This window comes from Bos indicus x Bos taurus, chromosome 10 (genome assembly GCF_003369695.1).
Source record: "Bos indicus x Bos taurus breed Angus x Brahman F1 hybrid chromosome 10, Bos_hybrid_MaternalHap_v2.0, whole genome shotgun sequence".
Taxonomy (NCBI): Eukaryota; Metazoa; Chordata; class Mammalia; order Artiodactyla; family Bovidae; genus Bos; species Bos indicus x Bos taurus.
In genome coordinates, this window is record NC_040085.1 from 12349572 (window position 1) to 12369161 (window position 19590).

At 45.8% G+C, this 19590-nt stretch overlaps 1 protein-coding gene across 4 annotated transcripts in view; it reads left to right on the forward strand.

The window, feature by feature from the left end:
- The window catches only part of THSD4 (thrombospondin type 1 domain containing 4), a 673523-nt gene extending 654284 nt beyond the window's left edge, over nt 1-19239 (forward strand). For all 4 annotated transcript variants that reach the window (XM_027553103.1, XM_027553105.1, XM_027553104.1 and 1 more), the window contains 6 exons: nt 1335-1539; nt 2064-2237; nt 4964-5137; nt 10204-10383; nt 13875-14019; nt 14484-19239. In XM_027553103.1, coding sequence (XP_027408904.1) covers nt 1335-1539; nt 2064-2237; nt 4964-5137; nt 10204-10383; nt 13875-14019; nt 14484-14626 — 1021 coding nt within the window. In that variant the 3' untranslated portion in view covers nt 14627-19239. The remainder of the gene's footprint in view (nt 1-1334; nt 1540-2063; nt 2238-4963; nt 5138-10203; nt 10384-13874; nt 14020-14483) is intronic.
- Nucleotides 19240-19590: the final 351 nt, after the last annotated feature.

Below are 19590 nucleotides of genomic sequence, written 5' to 3' on the forward strand. Positions count from 1 at the left end.
TGCTTAGAAAGCATGCCTGTCTTTCAGGACTAACACAGGAGCTCATGTTGGAATGTGCTTCCACAGGAGCACACTCCCAGGAAGCCTTTGGTGAATTGGAGCAACTAGGTTTTAGCTGATAAGGGAAACAAAGAGGGAAGCAAAGAGTTACAATCCAGTGTGGTCAGTGCTCAGGTGAGCTGTGTACAGAGACACAATTATCAAAGTCACAAGTATGTCTGCCTGGGGAGCGTCCCAGGAGAGGTATTGGGTTAGTTATTGACTGATAAATGGGACACTTTTAGAAGACCAAGGCAGGGAACTTCCCTGGAACTGCAGCAGTTAAGACTTCACCTTCCACTGAAGAAGGTGTGAGTTCAATCCTGGATGGGCAGCTAAGATCCCACATGCCTCATGGCCAGAAAACCAAAACATAAACCAGAGGCAATATTGTAATAAATCTGGGGCTTCCCTGTTGGTCCAGTGGTTGAGAGTCTGACTTACAATGCAGGGGACACAGGTTCGACCCCTGGTTGGGAAGATCCCACATGCCACAGGGCAGCTAAGCCCGTGTACCACAACTTTTAAGCCTGCACCCTAGAGCCCAGAAATCACACCAAGAGAAGCCACGACAGTGAGAAGGCTGTGCGCTGCAACTAGAAACCAACCCCCTGCTCTCAACTACTAGAGAGAGTCAGTGTGCAGCAACAAATAACCAGTACAGCCACAAATAAAAAATAAATATTTCTTAAAATATTGTAATACTTTCAATAAAGACTTTAAAAATAATCCACATCCAAAAAAAAACAAAAACAAAAAAACAATTTAGAAGAACAAGGGGGGAAAGCCCTGAAATGGGGCTAAAACATAATTCTCAAACTAATAAGAACATACTTCTTACCCAAAGACACAATGGACATGTGCTAATGTCTTATTTAAGTAAGTGACAAGGCAGGATGACAGAGGAGAATATGTGACACTGAGGTGTAAATAGTTAATGAAGAATAACGAAGGTTGGAATAAGATTACTAAGTTAGTCTCAAAGTGGGTTAATGTACTACAGGGTGATAAAACTCACCTTTGAGTTATTTTGGTGACTAGATTAAAAAAAAAGAATCACTAGTCCCTTCTTGGGTCTTAATCACTGATGAATAGGGTATGGAACAGAGTCCCATCCTTTACGGAGGCCTGTGGGTGGAGGCAGGCTGCCAGGCGCTGCGCTTTAGGCTGGGGGTCACCCGTAACCAACGATTCTGATGCTTCTGTGTGCATTGGCTCAGCCAGCTTCCGTGTGAGATGCTCTCTTCCTGTTGACTGAAGTGATGGTCCTTCTCGCTCTCTCCTCCCTGCGCTAGCTGGGACATTGGGGAGTGGTCCGAGTGCAGCAAAACCTGCGGCCTGGGCATGCAGCACCGCCAGGTTCTGTGTCGCCAGGTGTACGCCAACCGCAGCCTGACGGTGCAGCCCTACCGCTGCCAGCACCTGGAGAAGCCCGAGACCACCAGCACCTGCCAGCTCAAGATCTGCAGCGAGTGGCAGATCCGGACGGACTGGACCTCGGTACGCGGGTGGGGCGGCCTGCTCTGGAGCTCCCCGTGCAAGACCTGCGGCTGCCCTGCCGCCTCCCCCCTCCCAGACCTGATGTGGGAGAACCCTGGACTCTCCAGGAGGATGCTTCCTGCAGTTTTCTGGAAGGACTTTTCTGCAAAGCATAGGAAGTGCTGGTTGCCAGGTAGACTTAAGGGCTGACTTTCCATCAGGGTGACCCATGGGAGCCATGTGCACACAGGTTTCCTCTCTCCTGTGTCATGGTGGAGTGAAGACCAGTGACTGCTAGAGTCAACTCCTCCTTGCCATCCTGCTCTCCCATTTCACGATGACAGAACTGAGGCCCAAAAGATCAAAGGAAGCCTGGGATCCTCCCCAGGTAGCATCGCATGGCTGGGTACACAGCAACCCAAGAGTTGTTCCTTACCCTGCCCTCTGCTCAGGTGGTGGGTTAGGAGGACCAGGGTGCCCTGACGGGAGGGGGCCCTCAGACTCAGCACTGCCCACCGCGCTGACGTGCACTTGCTGCGTTTTAGTGTTCGGTGCCTTGTGGAGTGGGACAGAGGACCCGGGATGTGAAGTGTGTGAGCAACATCGGGGACGTGGTCGATGACGAGGAATGCAACATGAAGCTCCGGCCCAATGACATTGAGAACTGCGACATGGGGCCCTGTGCCAAAAGCTGGTTCCTGACCGAGTGGAGCGAGCGGGTGAGCGGGAGGGAAGGCAGGCAGGCGGGGCTGATGGGCAGCAGTGTGCACCAGGAGGTGCCCCAAACCACACAGACATGAATCTCGAGTTGGAAATCCCAAGGGTGATTTCTGACTTTTGGGGAGAGGCCTAGAGATGAACTATCATAGGCTCCCTGTGCTCCTATGAAGACTAAGGGCCTCAGAGATCAAGACATGGGTGTGAAAGAACTCACTTAATTCTCCTTAGCACATCATATGAATATTAAATAATGAAGTTCTAAATAAAGTACATAAATGCATCATACCTTTCCTACATCTTGGGAACATCTGGCATAGAACAGGCACTCAGCAAATGACAGGCCCCTTCCCTGCTTCTTAGAAACTCAGAATCGTTCACAACATTCCTCTTCCCAGTAGCCAGGCCACCTTGGGGGTCTCTGGTGTCAGGTGTCAAAGATGAGCTAAAAGGTGTATGTAGTTCATCGTTATCCCACCAGTTACCTGTGTACAAGGGAAAACATTATGAGTTCATCTATCAGAGACAAAAATAAGATTTATGTTAGAAGAGAGAAAGTGAAATAAAAGCCGTTCAGTCGTGTCTGACTCTTTGTGACCCCATGGACTACACAGTCCATGGAATTCTCCAGGCCAGAATACTGTAATGGGTAGCTGTTCCCTTCTCCAGGGGATCTTCCCAACCCAGGGATCGAATTGAGGTCTCCTGCATTGCCAGCGGATTCTTTACCAGCTGAGCCACAGGGAAGCCCTAGAAGAGAGAGGGCTGGCAGTAATGGTTGCACAACATTGTGGATATACTTAATGCCTGACTTGTACTCTTAAAAATTATTAAAATGTTAAAATTTATGTTATGTGTATTTTACCACAAAAAAAAAAGTTTAGGAAAAAATACTAAGCACAATTAAAAGATATGCCTAAGGTAGGAGAGGGAGAGGGAGAAGATGATGGTTTTGCCTGCCTACTCTTATGGAAGCTGTTGATTGACAGGCAATAGGAGTATTCTGACCAAGGCAGCTGAACTGCTCATCAGATGAGCAGTGTCTGGGTTTCTGAATTCTTCAGAAGACCAAGTTTAACCAGGATGGAGGTATGAGTGGCTGCCTCTTAGTCCCTCCCTATCAGTTAGGCAAGTCTGCACCATTTCCCTTAGAAGAATCCCTCAGGGTGCTTCCACCCTGTAATGTGCCTACAAACCCCTGGAAACCTGGTTACAGTGCAGAACCAGAGTCCTCCTGCCAGGAATGTGTCCAGCCATCCAGGTAATAATGGAAAAGATATAAGGGACTGGGTCGTGGGCCCCCAGACACACAGACATGTGTGTGCATGCTTAGTCACTCACTCATGTCTGACGACTCTTTGCGACTCCATGGACTGTAGCCCACCAGGCTCCTCTGTCCGTGGCATTCTCTAGGCAAGAATACTGGAGTGGGTTGCCATTCCCTTCTCCAGGGGATCTTCCTGACCCAGGGATCAGACTCAGGTCTCCTGCATTGCAGGTGGATTCTGTACCATCAGAGCCACCAGGGAAGCCCCAGCCACACAGATAATAGGGATGTGACACACACTGATGTGCCTGGTTCCCAGACCAAGCTCTCCCTTTATTTCCGTCTGCCTCCCAGTTCTCCTCTAGCTGTGGCCTTTGAGAGATGGAAACACCTGCCTTAGTATCAGGCAGCAGTGTCCTGTGAGAGACTTCTACCCTCCTGTCCCAGACCAGGCCAGACTCAGCTACTAGCAGGCAAGCATGTGCCCAAATTCTCGTGCTCTCCTTCTGCTGCTGACTATACAGTAAGTCCCCTACATAGGAACCTTCAAGTTTCGAGCTTTCAAAGATGCAAACGTGCGTGCACATGTTCAGTCGCGTAAGTTAGTTCACGTGTCTGTCATAAGTTGTCAAATGGTCCTGCTTTTGTGTACTCTACTGTACAGTGCCATATGCAGTATGGTATCTTTATTTCAAGCCCAGGATGTCCAGAAGCAAGCATAAAAGCAGCGGTGATGTAGCTGGCACTGTATTGTGCTTTTCAAGAGCCTGTACTGTGAGATTAAAATATTTTCTTTTGTATGTGTTTGGTTTTTTTGTATTATTTGTGTGAAAGTATTATAAACCTATTACAGTACAGTGCTATATAGCTGATTGTGTTAGTTGGGTACCTAGGCTAAGTGTGTTGGATTTATGAACAAATTGGGTGACTCAGTGGTAAAAGAATCTGCCTGCAATGAGGGAGACTTGGAAAACACGGGTTCGATCCCGGGGTCAGGAAGATCCCCTGGAGGAGGAAATAGCAACCCACTCCAATATTCTTACCTGGAAAATCTCATGGACAGAGGAGCCTGGCAGGCTACAGTCCATAGCGTCAAAAAGAGTCGGACACAACTTAGCTACTAACACATACACTTGGAAAGGAACTCCTTTATATGTAGGGGACTAACTGCATTTTTGAACTTGAAAGCCGAAACAGGTAGAACAGGTAGTCTGACAAGTGTAACTGTATTAGTCACAGCCGTGGGACAGGATATTTGGAGTGAAGACTGTCCCGGGAAACCTAGACTGGGTGCCATACTGATGTCCCATAATGGAGGAGACTGAATGACAAGGGTCAGCGGTTTCCAAGGGAAAGAGTTGGGAGGGAAACGGGGGGTTCTGACCTCCTTCACCTCCTCTGAGAGTGACTTCAGAACCTGTGGGGAGGCCTCCTCTCTAACGTGCCCGTCCTGTCTCACAGTGCTCGGCGGAGTGCGGGGCTGGAGTGCGGACACGCTCGGTGGTGTGCATGACCAACCACGTCAGCAGCCTGCCCCTGGAGGGCTGCGGGAGCAACCGGCCAGCGGAGGCCACCCCGTGTGACAACGGGCCCTGCACGGGCAAGGTGGAGTGGTTTGCAGGGAGCTGGAGTCAGGTGAGTGGCCAGAACCGATGTGTCTCTGTCCCTGGTGAGAAGCAGCATAGCAGAGGGGTCAGGAAACAGGGCTTGGTGTCTCCCAGGGATGCTAAATTGGAATCTCAGCTGTGCTACCCATGACCCTAGAGAAGTTCCTTATGCCTTTGGAGCCTCATTCGGTCAACAGTGCTTATTGAGCACCTACTATGTGCTCTTCTAAACCCTTGGGCTACATCATTGAGCAAAACAAATATCCCTGCCCTCAGGAAGCCTATGTCCAGCATGGTTTCCTTATCTATACAATGCTGATTGTGCCAGCACCTATAAGGTTATTTTTAGAAGAAGCGAAGAGATGTTTACCAAGTATGGGATGCAGTGCCTAATGTACAATTACACAATAAATTGTAGCTTCTACTGCTCTTATTGTATTGCTGTTGTTAATAAAGTCAGTTTGGCCTGTACTTGAAAGTCAAAAGCAGAAATGGATATGATCCAGCAATCCCACCTCTGGATGTATACCCAAAGAAAAGAAAATTATTATCTGGGAGAGATACCTGCATCCCCTACCATGTCGGTAACAGCATTATTCACAGTAACCAAAGCATGGAAATTACCTGAGTCTGTCAACAGATGAATGGGTAAAGAATATGTGGTATTTGTTTATAATAGAATATTATTCGGCCTTTAAAATAAGAAGGAAATCCTGCTGCTTGCAACAACCTGGATGGACTTGGAGGGCGTTATGCTAAGTGAAGTAAACCACACACGCCGCTGATACTGCAGTGGTGCCACAAGTAGTGGAATCTGAAAAAAAGTTAAATTCAGAGGAAGAGAATAGAGGGATTTCCCTGGTTGTCCAGTGGTTAAGAATCTGCCTTCCAGTGCAAGATATGCAGATTCAGTCCCTGACGAGGACCTAGAATCCCGCATGCCCTGGAGCAGTTAAGCCCATGTGCCACAACTAGACAGCCCTCGTGCCCCAACAGAGACACAGCGCAGCCAAAAACAATAAATACAGAATTTTTGAAAAGAGACAAACAGTAGAATGATGGGAGGTGGGGGTGAGGGGACTAGGAAGAGATTGGTAAAAGAGTTCAGATTTTCAGTTATAAGATGAACAAGTTCTGGCGGGGGGAGTGGTCTAGTGTGAAACACGGTGTCTGTACTGCAGTAGATAATACTGCACTGTGTAATCGAAATTTACTAAGAGAGTAGAACTTAAGTGTTCTCACATATGCATGTAAAAAAGGTAAATATGTGAGATGATGGATGCGTTAACTTGATTGTAAGGACAATTTCACAATGTATATGAATACTATATCATCATGGGCATACTTTTAATATATTACAATTTTATTTGCCAGTTACGTCTCAGTAAAGCTGGGGGAAAGAAGCAGAAACAGAAGGTTATGTTTGTTCATTATGAAGAACCAAGAACACCAAATACCTCAATAAAGTAACTTAACTGATCAATTAATTTTTCCTTAGAGTTCCAAAATTGCACATGAGCCCCCTACAATCATTCCCTCTTTGCCCTGTTATGATGACCATCAGTATTTTGAGTTCTCAGACCATCTAGGATTTGGCTCCCAGGGCTGAAGAATTTTGGCTGATGATCATGATTTATACATTCTCTGGACCTCCGGCTCCATATAGAATTTTATTTCTTTTAAGTAGCTTTAAAAACAGACCCTGAAAAAAATGGACTGCCTTGAACTTGTAAATTGATACAGCCCCTTTGGAAAGCAATCTGGCAATAAAAGTCAAGAACCATAAAAATGTTCATTTGCTTTAACCCAGTCACCCCACTCCTGAGTATTCATTTTAAGGAAATAATTAACAGGAGGAAAAAAAGGGGTTTTCAACAGAGATGTTCGTGACAACAGGGCAATTAGGGATATTATGGCATATTATAACTCATTAAGGTATTATGTAACAACAACAATGATAATTAAAAGATGTGGAAAGTACAAATAATGGCAAGTGAAAACCAGACTATGTTAAAGTATGTGAACCCTATCTCAACCGCTTCAAAGTATAGCTTTTTATATAAACAACATGAGCAAATGTTTTCTCCTCAAATTCCCTGTAATGTTTTTATAATACAAACTGTAGAATATTAACAAATTCAGAAAAGAAAGAATTCAAGTACTACCAATGCTACCCAAGTCGGTATCAGAGTTAGGCATACTTGATAACTGATCCCAGCTCTCTGTCTCCTTAGTTCTCTGACTTGGGGTGGGTAATTTAACCTTTCTGAGCCTGGTTCCTCATCCAGATAGGAGAATAATAGTACCACCTTTTTAGAGTTGCTATTGGGTTTTCATGAGACACTCTAGATAAAAGGGTTGTTGCTTGGGACATGGGGAGTACTTAATAAATATTCATTTCCTCTTCTCCATGTTTGTTATTTTTTCTGCCAATGTTTCTATCTCATTGTTGGTAGCAAAATATCTAGGATCTAAACCCCAAAGATAATTCAGAAGTGAACGGTGTATGGGACACTAATTACACCAAGTATCTGTGGAAACTCTGGGAGAAGAGTGGAGGACAGGGAAGCTTGGCAGGCTGCAGTCCATGGGGTCACAGAGAGTTGGACATGACTTAGCGACTGAACAAGAGCAATCTATGGGAACTGAGACAATGGGAAGAATCCTGTGTGAAACTGTAGTATCAGACCATGACAGCCTTCACACAGAGCAGATAACTGGTGCAATTCAACTCACGTGTCCACCAGTGTCTGAGGAAGAAGAGAGGGGAGCAGGATTCAGTTCTTTTTCATTTATGGGCCTCCTATTAACTCTAGACCTACTCAGAGAACAGGCTTCCCCAGTGGCTCAGGTAGTAAAGACCCCCTTGCCAAGGTAGGAGACGCAAGAGATGCAGGTTAAATCCCTGGGTCAGGAAGATCCTCTGGAGAAGAAAATGGCAACCCGCTCCAGTATTCTTGCCTGGAGAATTCCATGGACAGAGGAGCCTGGTGGGCTATGGTCCAAGGAGTCACAAAAAAGCTGGACATGACTGAGCGTGGGTGCAAGCACTCAGAGAATGAGAATCACATGAATCCTGGTGAAGGCAGCATTTATTTCTGCTAAGATTAGAAACATGGAATGTATCACCCTGTCATCCAAAGAGTCAGGACCTGATTGATTGCAGACCAGGTTTTGTTCCTGAATTTATAAGACTGTCAGAGCCTGCTGACACCTCCCTGCCCTGGGACTTGGATATTATCCCCAAAGAAAATGAAATAGAGCACGCTTAGTTATTGAAAGTAAGTCTTAAACATTAATTGACTTCAATATATAAAAGGAAATATTCCTTCCAGACCCATGGTTTGAAAGAGAGTTGGCCTCAAATGCCCCACTGGCCTGGTCACAGTGGTTGGTCCAGATTGGACATGTGACTCAAGCTGAGTCAAACTGAGTCCTTCCCTGGGAGTTTTACTGCGGACTTTGGGGAAAAGACTCCCTTGGAAGGTGTGAGCACAGGCGCTAGCAGTGGTCCTACTGAGGCTTGTAGAGGACCTGTCCCAAGAGAATGAGACTTCTCAGGTTTAGGGACCCTTTTCCTACTCTGGAAATGGAGTAGCCCAACTCTTATTCATAAGATATTCCACCAGTCTATTACTCATGCCAGATGATTTCTTTCTTCCTTCCCTGTCAATTCTGGGTTTACTTCACCCTGTGTGTGCATGCCTGCTCAGCTGTGTCCAACTGTTTGCGACCCCATGGACTGTAGAACACCAGGCTCCTCTGTCTATGGGATGCTCCAGGCAATAATACTGGAATGGGTTGCCATTCCCTTCTCTAGGGGATCTTCCTGACCCAGGGATAGCACCCATGTCTCCTGAATTGGCAGGCGGGTTCTTTGCCATTGAGCCACCTGGGAAGCCCTGCTTCACGCTTAGATTGTCTTAGTTCTTGTGGGGCGGGAGAGTCCTCCACAGTCTTTAGCCATTAGGAGCAGGCCTCTTGTCTGCCCCTGTGTCTGGGTCACATTTATTCTCTAACATCTGAACAGATAGCTCCAAAACTAAGAAGCCTTGTAGTTTTCTGTATACCTGTGAAGATGGCAGAAAACAGGCTCAAAGTGGAAACTGCTGATGGAGATGTTTATCATGGGCTGTGTGACTAATCTGTAGTCTGTTAGCTTGGGTTTGAGGGGCTTTTTTTGCTGTGTGGTGACATGGGTTCCCCCCCACCGTCCTTTTTATTTCACCATGTGCCTGCATACAGAAGCAAGGCTAATATTAAGAGTTGCAGCTGTAGACATTTTTACAGGCTTTTCATAAACGCAATAGCTTCTTTAAAGTCTTTAGAAGTATATAGATCACAGCTTATAAAATTTTTTCAATCAAAAGGTAATAAGAGTACACCAAACATGAACAGAAAACATTTTGCAAAGTAATAGATACTAACTAAAATAAGTAATGGGCAGTTACATGCATCATATTTCCATAACCTAATGCAATGAAGCAAGACATGTAATTATCTGACTAGACTCTTTGCAATCACAACCTCAGTGAGCTTTGGCTCCAAGTAAGGAGCCAGGGAGTTGGATTCTGTGGGCAGATCTTTCTGCTGGCTGCCTGTTGGGAGGGGAGGGCTGATCATAAGGGACATTGTTCCAAGTCTGTGGTCTTCTTATGAGTTTTGTGTATCCCAAAGAATTTTAATGTAGCACTTCACCCACATACATGCAGACTCTGGGAAAAGCATTCATTCCCAGCTGTACCCCGCCAAAGGCCAGCAGATAAGCTAAATGTTAGTTCATTGTTTTACAATGAGAGGTGTCACAGTCTACCAGACAAAACCAAATGACTGGATGGCATGCTCTGCAGGATAACCTATGGGAAACCTGATTTCACTCCCATATTACTGAGGGCATCAGGATCTCAGCCACCAGCATCCTTGAGACATGAGAGTTCAGGGCAGGTGCTCTCCATGCCAGAAACAGAGCTGTCAGGAAAACTGGGACCTCCCTGAAGCAATGATGGAAAGTTCTGGTAAACCTTCCTCGATGGATGGTATTTCCCATCCCCTTCCTATCACGTGACACCTGTCTTTCTCTGCCGCCTCCTCTAGTGCTCCGTCGAGTGTGGGAGCGGGACCCAGCAGAGGGAGGTGATCTGTGTTAGGAAGAACACAGACACATTTGAAGTGCTGGATCCCTATGAATGTTCCTTTCTGGAGAAACCCCCCAGCCAGCAACCCTGCCACCTCAAGCCCTGCGGGGCCAAATGGTTTCACACAGAATGGAGCATGGTAAGTCTTGGTGCTCTCATCTGCTTCCCCCTACCCCTCATGGCTGGCCCATCTACTGGGTGCCAGGCACTGGGCTCAGCCCAGATTCCCTGCACAATCTGCTGTCCTTGGTCACAGCCGGGGTGCCCTGAATTCAGCCTGCTTGGTGGGGAGGAGGGAGCCTGAGGCTGGGATGAGCTTGACTTCCAAACTATGGAGGCCATAAAATGGTGACTCTCAAATTTTCATGGGCCTAAGAATCAGCTGGGATCTTGTTTGCAAAGACTGATTCTGGGTCCAACTTGGCCAAGAAATTTGCTTCTTAGGATTAGGTTCGTGTTGGCCATGGTCCTTGAGAAAGCAAGAGCAGACCACTATTTTCTTCTGCCATCTGGTCTGGAGAGTCTAGAAAGGACCAAACTCACCAGGCCACATCAAAGGCCACAAACTCCTAAGACATCTGAAGGGAATAGCCCTGATGTCCCTTAACAGGTAAATGAATGAACAGAGGTTTGTCCAAACAATGGGGTGCCACTCAGCAACAGGAACCAAAGAACTGATACTGCCTATGACATGGAAGAACTTCAAATGCATTCTGCTAAATGGAAGAAAGACTCCCCTCCCCCCACAAAGCTGCTGCTGCTGCTGCTGCTAAGTCGCTTCAGTCGTGTCCGACTCTGTGCGACCCCATAGATGGCAGCCCACCAGGCTCCACCGTCCCTGGGATTCTCCAGGCAAGAACACTGGAGTGGGTTGCCATTTCCTTCTCCCCCAGCAAAGCTACACAGTGTATAATACTGTCTATGTAATATTCTTCAAAAGGAAAAACTATCAGAACAGAGACCAGACCAGTGATGCCAGAGGATGGGGTGGGACAAATCTCACTACAAAGGGACAACACAAAGGAATTTGTTCTGTGTGATCAAAGTTCTGTCTTGTTTGCAGAGGGAGGTACACGATTCTCTGAATTTGTCAAAACTCAGAACTGTGCGCCACAGAAAATGAATTTTTCCGCATGTAAATTTAAAAATAAATAAATAAGTGGGGACTCTCCTGGTGGTCCAATGGCTAAGACTCCACACTCCCAACGCAGGGGGCTTGGGTTTGATTCCTGGTTGGGAAAGTAGGATCCCGCAACTAAAGATTAGCAACTAAAGATGCCATATATCACAACTAAAAAGGATCCCAAATTCCACAATAAAGATTACACATGCCGCAACTAAGACCCAGACCATCCAAATAAGTAAATAAATATTTTTTAAATAAATAAGTCAATTGAAGCAAATATAAAATATATTGTTACTATAGTAGCAAAGACAGTGATGGAAGCTAGACATTTTTAAAATTCACCTTGTTTTATAAATTTGCATTTGGAATAAAGTAAATATTTTATATAATTATAAAACAAAATTATTCTTTTAAAAAAGAAATCCCTAAAAATGGAAAATGAATGGAACAAATTAGCCTAAATATGTATGCAGTTGGTGGCATCAACTCTCTTGCCTGTGCCTCTAAATCACAGTATTCTGACTGTCTATACCTAAGGACAAAAAGAACTGCAGAAAAAAGTTTACATTGTTTGCAATAATCACATTTTTAGTGATGGCTGTTTCCTGTGTTCTGAGATGGTTGGGTGTATAACAGGTGATAAAGTAAATGAATAATCTACTTCCCAGGACTCTGATGATATATGTAATAGTAGATATGATGCTATAGCTCTGTTATCCCCAGTTGCCTTAAGAAACAGTATTCTCAGCTTAGGAGAAAGAAGATAACAGACAAAATAGAAGAGATTTAAGCGAAAATCCTGCTGTCCTGAATTTGACTTAGAAATATCAGTGTGAACTCACAAATTAATTTATCTTAAAAAAAATTTTCTCTGTTTTATCCACTGAAAGATCCTGGAAACAGTGACCAACCCAGTAGCAAAGGCCATGCCTATCAGCTGGAATATGGTTTCAAAATGCCACTCTCTGGGACAGCCCTGGTGGTCTCGTGGTTAAGATGCTGCACTTCCAGTGAAGGAGGCCTGGGTTTGATCCCTGGTTGGGGAACTAAGATCCCACATGCCAAGCAGTGAGACCAAAAAAATAAATAAATAAAATGACACCAAAATACCATTCTCCACTAAAAGGAGCCAAAGAAAAATGTCTGATTCCAGGTCTGGGAATGTATAGATATAAATTAAATCAGGATGACTTTTTAAACCAGGCAGCAAGGAGGTTCTTAAAGATGAGCTCATGTCTAAAGAGCTCAAGAACCAGCTCTGAGGCCTGGATAGCCACTGGTGGGGCATCAATGAGCATCAGTAAAAATAATAACGGCCATGCATTGAATGAAATCCATCCATCTGTAACCCATCCATGAGTTTAAATCCATCCATCTATAATAAATTTAAATCCATCCATGTATAATAAGTTTACAATGATTAAAAAACTAATTAGAGGATTCACCATTGTAGGATGTTAGAGGAACCAACTCATTATTCTGAAAACTGATAAATAAAGGAAAATAATCAAACATTTGCCCTGTCTTTCCTAAACAAGCCATCCCACTGGGTAACCAGAGTAAACATGAGTGAAGGAGTGGGAATGCTTTAGATTCTCAGCTTGTAAAAGAAGAAGTGGTATTAGGATATTATCACCATTTTTCAACCCCAAATGAACTAATGGATCTGCTTTTGAGTGAGTGTTGACCTCCTCCAAAGAGAGACAACTAAACACACCCTATGAAGTGGTCTCATCACACACACACACACACACACACCCCAAACCTGCAGCTGATAAGGTTGAATAGATTGGAGCCAACATCCTACCTGTGGGAAATGTGGAAGATAGAGGAACATGTCAGCCTGTATCACGGGGGATGCCCTCGGCAAAATCTTAAACTGTGGGAAACTCTTCAGGACAGGTGATTCCATTCCTCCAACCACTCAAGTACAAGGGGAAAAACACAGGGGAGGGAACCCATGGCTTAAAAGGCCTATCAACCAACTGCAATGTAGAGACCTGATGTGGACCCTGATCCCCACACCCCCCAAAAATCTATATTTTAGAAAGTTGACATGTCAGTAACAGGGTTTGAAAATTGTAGCTGGACTTTTAAACTACAAAATAAAGCAAGAAAATCTAAAATAAAATTGAGATTCACAAGCAAAATGAAATATATGTTTGAAGAGAAGAAACTATTGTCGATTTCTAGGTGTAATAATGGTATTGTGGTAATTTTTTAAGAAGCTTGGTTGTTTAGTGCTACAAACTGAAATATTACAGAAGAAGTGATATGATGTCTAGATCTGCCTCAAAGTAATTTGAGACATCATCCTGGAGGGTACAGACAGGACGTGGCTAGCCATGAGTAGATGCCCATTGAGGCTGATTAGTAGGTGCAGGGGAGTTTGTTCTAATATTGTCTCCTTTGATAGATGTCAGAAATTTCCAAAATCTGCCTTCTTCAGTGTGCTGAGCGAATGGGCTGCCAAGAAGTCTAACTTTCTTTCTTTCCCCTCACAGTGTTCCAAGACCTGTCAGGGTGGCTTCCGCGTCCGGGAAGTCCGTTGTCTGGCAGATGACATGACCCTAAGTAATCTCTGTGACCCTCAGTTGAAACCAGAAGAAAAAGAATCTTGTAACCCTCAGGACTGTGTCCCTGAAGTTGGTAAGTAGGGAATCGTACCTTGCAGTAAAAGATTCATCTTTCTTAATCTCCATCAAATTCTCTGGTGTCAAAATGCCAGATACATCTAGGTCTCACTGTGACTGTGTGCAAATTCATGGAGTTCAGAGGGGGTCAGCATCCTTCAGGTGTAAATTTCATAATTTAAGGTAGCTGTTGATAGCACAGATGGCAAGCAAAGAGAAACTTGCATGGGAATTTATTAAAATGGCAATGCATTCAGAGATTTGGTTCCAGCATCCTTAAGGTCAGAGTAGACAGGTTTCAGCTGCCTGTTTAAAGAAGAAAAAATATATATATAAACTTGCTCTCAGCCCACACTCACACCTTCCATCGGTAGTAAACAGTGGAACTGGGATGGATAGCCACACCCTCTGCCCTTTCTCATTCCCTGAGTCTAGGCTGCTGCTTGTGCTCAAAGGCTTTTCCATTCTCCTCTGCTGCAGATGAAAACTGCAAGGACCGGTACTACAACTGCAACGTGGTGGTCCAGGCCAGGCTCTGCGTCTACAACTACTACAAGACCGCCTGCTGTGCCTCCTGCACGCGCGTGGCCAATAGGCACTCGGGCTTCCCAGGGAGCAGATAACATCCCACTCCACATCCGTGGGCAGGTCAGGGAGTCTGTGAGCAGTGGGACCGGCTGGCTGCTGCCCTACCGGGGGCTCCCTGGCCTGTGGAGCTGCCAGTCAAGTTAGTCTGCACCCTGCCTTCATAAAGTGTACACACGGTGCCCAAGAGAAAGGCCACGGTTGTCCTTTGAGCATCACCATGAACTGATGACCCCTCCTCCAGAAGCCTGGCCCCTGCGCTCTCTGCAGACCAAGCGGTGGGGAGTGACTTCAGCTCTCAGCTGACTCCGTCCTGGCACTTTCTAAGTCAGCAGCCGGGCCCTGTCTGGGCGCTGCCTCGTCCCTGGCACTGCAGGCCTTTCCAATATCAGCGCCCCAGGAAGAGTCAGAGGAGGCAGCACCCCCACCCCAGGGCCCCCCTAAGGCTTGCTAAGATGCCTGCAATCCTCTGTTACCTCAGCCCCGCTGTGCCTATTTTCATGCTCAAAGGCTGTTTTCCTGCCTTATGACACAAATATCTCTTGCCAGTTTAGTGCTTTATTGTTTGGAAGGTATAGTCAGAGATATTAGCTCATTATGGCTCATGGTGCCCCAGAATGAGAGGCAGGGAATGAATCACGGTCCCTATTTTACTGACAAGAAAACTGAGACTCAGCTTAGGTAACTGACCTGCCAGGTATGAGGTCACAGGCTGGTCCATGTAGTCAGTCCAACCCCTGTGGTCTGACCACAAAACCCTCACCCCGAGGCCTGGCCAGAAGTCTTAGGTCTGCAGAATGTGGCTTCCTTTCAGACCAAGAGGCTCAGAAGTTTCCCATTCAGCAAACAAAGCCCAGACCTTTGAACTCTTTCCTCTGGCCCTGCACTCATATGCTTCAGGAGTCTGTTTCTTTTTTCCCTTCCCCCAAAAATCACAGGTCCTGGTGACAGGACTCTGCATGGGTTCTTGAACCCCATCCTTAATAGAACTAGCCCATGAGATAAGAAAGCCATCGGGGTAGCAAGGTCATTGTCCTAAATTACTATTCTTCTCCCCAGTAGGACACACCACCCATGGAATCCTACATCAAGGTCACTTTTTTGTCACCCAGAGCAGATTTCCAGCACACACAGCTCCATAGCCCCCTGGGCTCTTGCCTCTTCCTCAGCCATCTCTCCTGGGCCTTCACCACACATCGCCCAGAGGAAAGTCTAACCAACCTATCCCAGTAAGAATCCTATGTTTATATTCGAAAGAGTCTCCCTTGGGTCTTTCTGCTTTGATTTGTGGATTTCTCTTTGCATCTTGCCCACTCGCCCACACACACCTTGCCCCATGACTCACAACCCATATCTCCCCTCCAAGGTATGAACACTAAGATCTTTATTACTGCAATCAGCCTAGGAAAAGGGGCTGTGAACTCCTCCACAATGGCCACAGCAGTAGGGTCCTTCTTGATTCACTTCACATAACTCTGTAGTTCCCAAGGCCTCAAGCTGGAAAGAGAATGCACTGCATATGGAAGATGAGCCATCTGAAAAAACTCAGTGAGGAAAAAAGAAGGGGGGAAATATATATATATATATATATATGTATATATATATGTACATTCTTATACCCACTAAGAAAAATAATCAGGCTGAACAAATTGGAAACATAAAGAAAATTTGTCTTATTTAGTACTATGGTCCTGGGCCTATTTCCCATTCAAAGCAAGTGTTTGCTTTGAAATTTATAGCAAATGAGTTTCTCCCATGAGCCCTTTAACCCAAAAATCTGCTAATTTGATGATGATGTGCTTTTGGAAGCAGTATTACCAGCTCAGTCTGACACACTCCATCATGCTCCCATTACCCTTGGGCTTTCAGAAATTCTATTTGGCCTTACTATAAGTTCTCTTTCTGGAAAGCCCCAGTCACCATTTTCCAAAAGCACACCCATCTCTCCTGATCCTTATATAACTTGTGCAATAAGCAACAGGGCAGAGGCCCAGATTCCCGTGCCCACCAATCAAAAGCAACCAGAGAGGCCAAGCACATGGCTGGTTCCTAGCCAGCACTCACTCTCTCTGTTTCTTCACTTGCCTTTGCTTCTCGTCCCAGGGGAGGGTACCCTTTCTGCAGCTGCGCTATGATCTTCCTGAACCAGCCAGTCCTTTGGAGGATTCCTTGGAGGAGGCTTTCTTTACATGCTGGAGGGCAGAGCAAGATCAATGGGTAGAAGAGCGGAAAGGCTGATTTCAGCTTAAATGAAGGGAAAACCTTCTAGCCACCCAGGCTTCCCAACACAGCAGAGGTCTGGCTGCCATATGAGTGAGTTCACCAGCCTAAAAGGGCTTTCTCCACCAAGTGGGGGGTGAGCATCCCAGGTCCTTCCAACATAAAGTCCCACCTCTGGATTTCAAAACAAAATCAAAACTATAGAAGTACAATGTGGGGAGCAGGGAAGAGTTTCAATTGGCTGAGCTCAATGCGGGTCAAGAAAGTGGGATGAAACTACCGCCCCCCAAAAAATACACACAAAAAACCCTAAAACAAAAAAAAGCCACAGAGCATTCAGGCATAAGGAGAAAACATTTGGTGAACCCTATTTGTGATTGCCGTAAACTTTAAGAATGCTGATAACATATAACATTCAGATGAACATGCCTGATCCTGCGGAGGGGTGCAGACTGTGAGAAGCAGTGCAAGGACTTCATGAGGAGAGATTTGGGAAGCACCAGGGGAGCCATCCTAGGAGGTGAACGTTGCAGGGAGGAAGATTTTAGCTCTTGCAGGAGAACCTCCTTTCTGCGCATGAGCACCTTCAGAAGGTCGAGGGCTCCATGGTAGCTACTGCTGACTGACCCATTCCTGGAGGAGTCTTAATGGCCCTCTGTCATGGATGCTGAAGGGGGTGGGGGGATCCGAGCACCTAGCTGGGGCAATAAGACTTTTAAGATTCCTTCCAGTCTGGACTTTGGTGACTCTGTAAGTAGAACAGCTTCAAGTGATTCACCTGGTCTGGGATGGCAAGTACACAGCACATGTACTTCCTGTTGCCATGACTACCATTCTAAACCCAGGGTTGCACTCCCCCCAAGAGCTGAATGTGACCTCAGGGACCCACTAGCCAATTGATCAGAGCTGCCCTATCTGGTCCTGCTTTGAGAACGTGAGTAATCAAACATCCTGATGGCTAGTTCCCTGCCTGGGGTCACACACCTTGATGGAGGAAGTGCCTCGACTAGACAAGAAAGTGAGGTGAAAGTGAAGTCTCTCAGTCGTGTCCGACTCTTTGCGACCCCATAGACTGTAGCCTACCAGGCTCCTGTGTCCATGGGATTTTCCAGGCAACAGTATTGGAGCGGATTGCCATTTCCTTCTCCAGAGGATCTTCCAGGGGATCTTCCCGACCCAGGGCTCGAACCCGGGTCTCCCGCATTGTAGACAGACGCTTTACCGTCTGAGCCACCAGGGAGGATCCTCTATATACCATCTCCGTCTCAATTCACTTTGCTTTCCTGCATCTTTGCTGGAGCTTCATCATTCTCTCCACCCTGCACCACACTCCTGGTTCTTTTTCTTCAGTGGCTGACAGTGGGAGACAACCGTCGTGCCGAGGAAAAGTGACCCCATGGGGTGGGACCCTCGAGACGGCTTTCTCAGCGTCTTCCAGACGTTGAGCCCTTTGCTTCAGCGAGAGGAAAGCCGTTCTGTTACATAAACTTGATTTCCACCTGCCTTGACCCCCAGACCCCCACCATTCAGTTTGACGGAAGGATATACTTTGTTATAACTTATTATTTTGTTCTTTGTAAATACAAGATGTTTATAGGAAATGTGTATTCTGAACTCGACCCGCGGAATGAGTCACTACACCAAAATAGTTCTATTATTTAGAATATGTTAATTTTAAAGGGACCTAATAGGTATTTATTTACATATTCGATCCACATTTATGTAAAATTATTTGATCCTACTAACCCAGCTTCCCCAGAAAGTTGCTGCACATGGCATCTTATTCTAAGTTCATGGTTACACTTAAGTATACTGATTAGCCAAGTTCCTTGGGTTTTAAGATCAAATAGAAATTACTCTATTTTTTGACTCATTCAGGGGCTTTTTACCCCTGGGATTGTACCTGAAACAGGTCTGTCTGGATTGCCACCTTTCCACCTTAAATATCATATTTGCTCATATAATCTGCCCTCTCCTCACCCTCAAATATTTGGAGAAGGAAATACCGGGGGGGGTTCTTTTTCAACCCTTCTCTTTGTCTTGCCTCATTCTTCAGAATCACCAGCAGTAAGTGGCTTAGGGGGCTGACTTGGAGCTGGTAAGGGGGCAGGGTCCCCTGGCAGGGGCAAGGAGGGGTATACAAAAGCTGATGCACTCACTGCTCTGACCACACCTCCAGGGTCCCCGCTGGTGACTGCTGAGCGGGGCTCTGGGTGGTCAACTCCACAGCCAGGAGCATGAAACCCACAGAATACTCCAACAACCCCATGTCACCCTTGGGTGTGAATTATTGCTTAAAGAGGTGGAGGGTAGAAGGCAAATTATATGAGTAAATAGTCTGCTTTCTCTTCAGCAAAAATGACAACTATTTTTGTGTATGACTAATTTATTTTTATTATTGTAAAAATACAATAAACTGGTGTTAAAATCAGCTTTGTTAACATGTCTGTGCTTTCTCAGGCTTTATTCCATGTCTACTCACATCGCACTACACAGCCCTCTAAGGAGAGGAGCCAGGCCCTTAGAGGCCAGTTGGTCTATGGGACTTTGGCTTTGGGGGTAGCTGGACCCCTAAGAGGACAAGAAAGACGGGCCTTCAGCCTGCTGGCCTACATGAGTCCTCAACCTTGGATGAAGAGCTTAAGATAAAGTATCCAGGCATGCGCACTTCTTCAGGATTTCTTTTTTTTTTTTTTAAAGGATTACATCCCAACAGGCATCTCTTTAAACCTCTCCCAGGAGGCAGAAAGTGTAGAACCCACCATGCCGATTCATACAACTC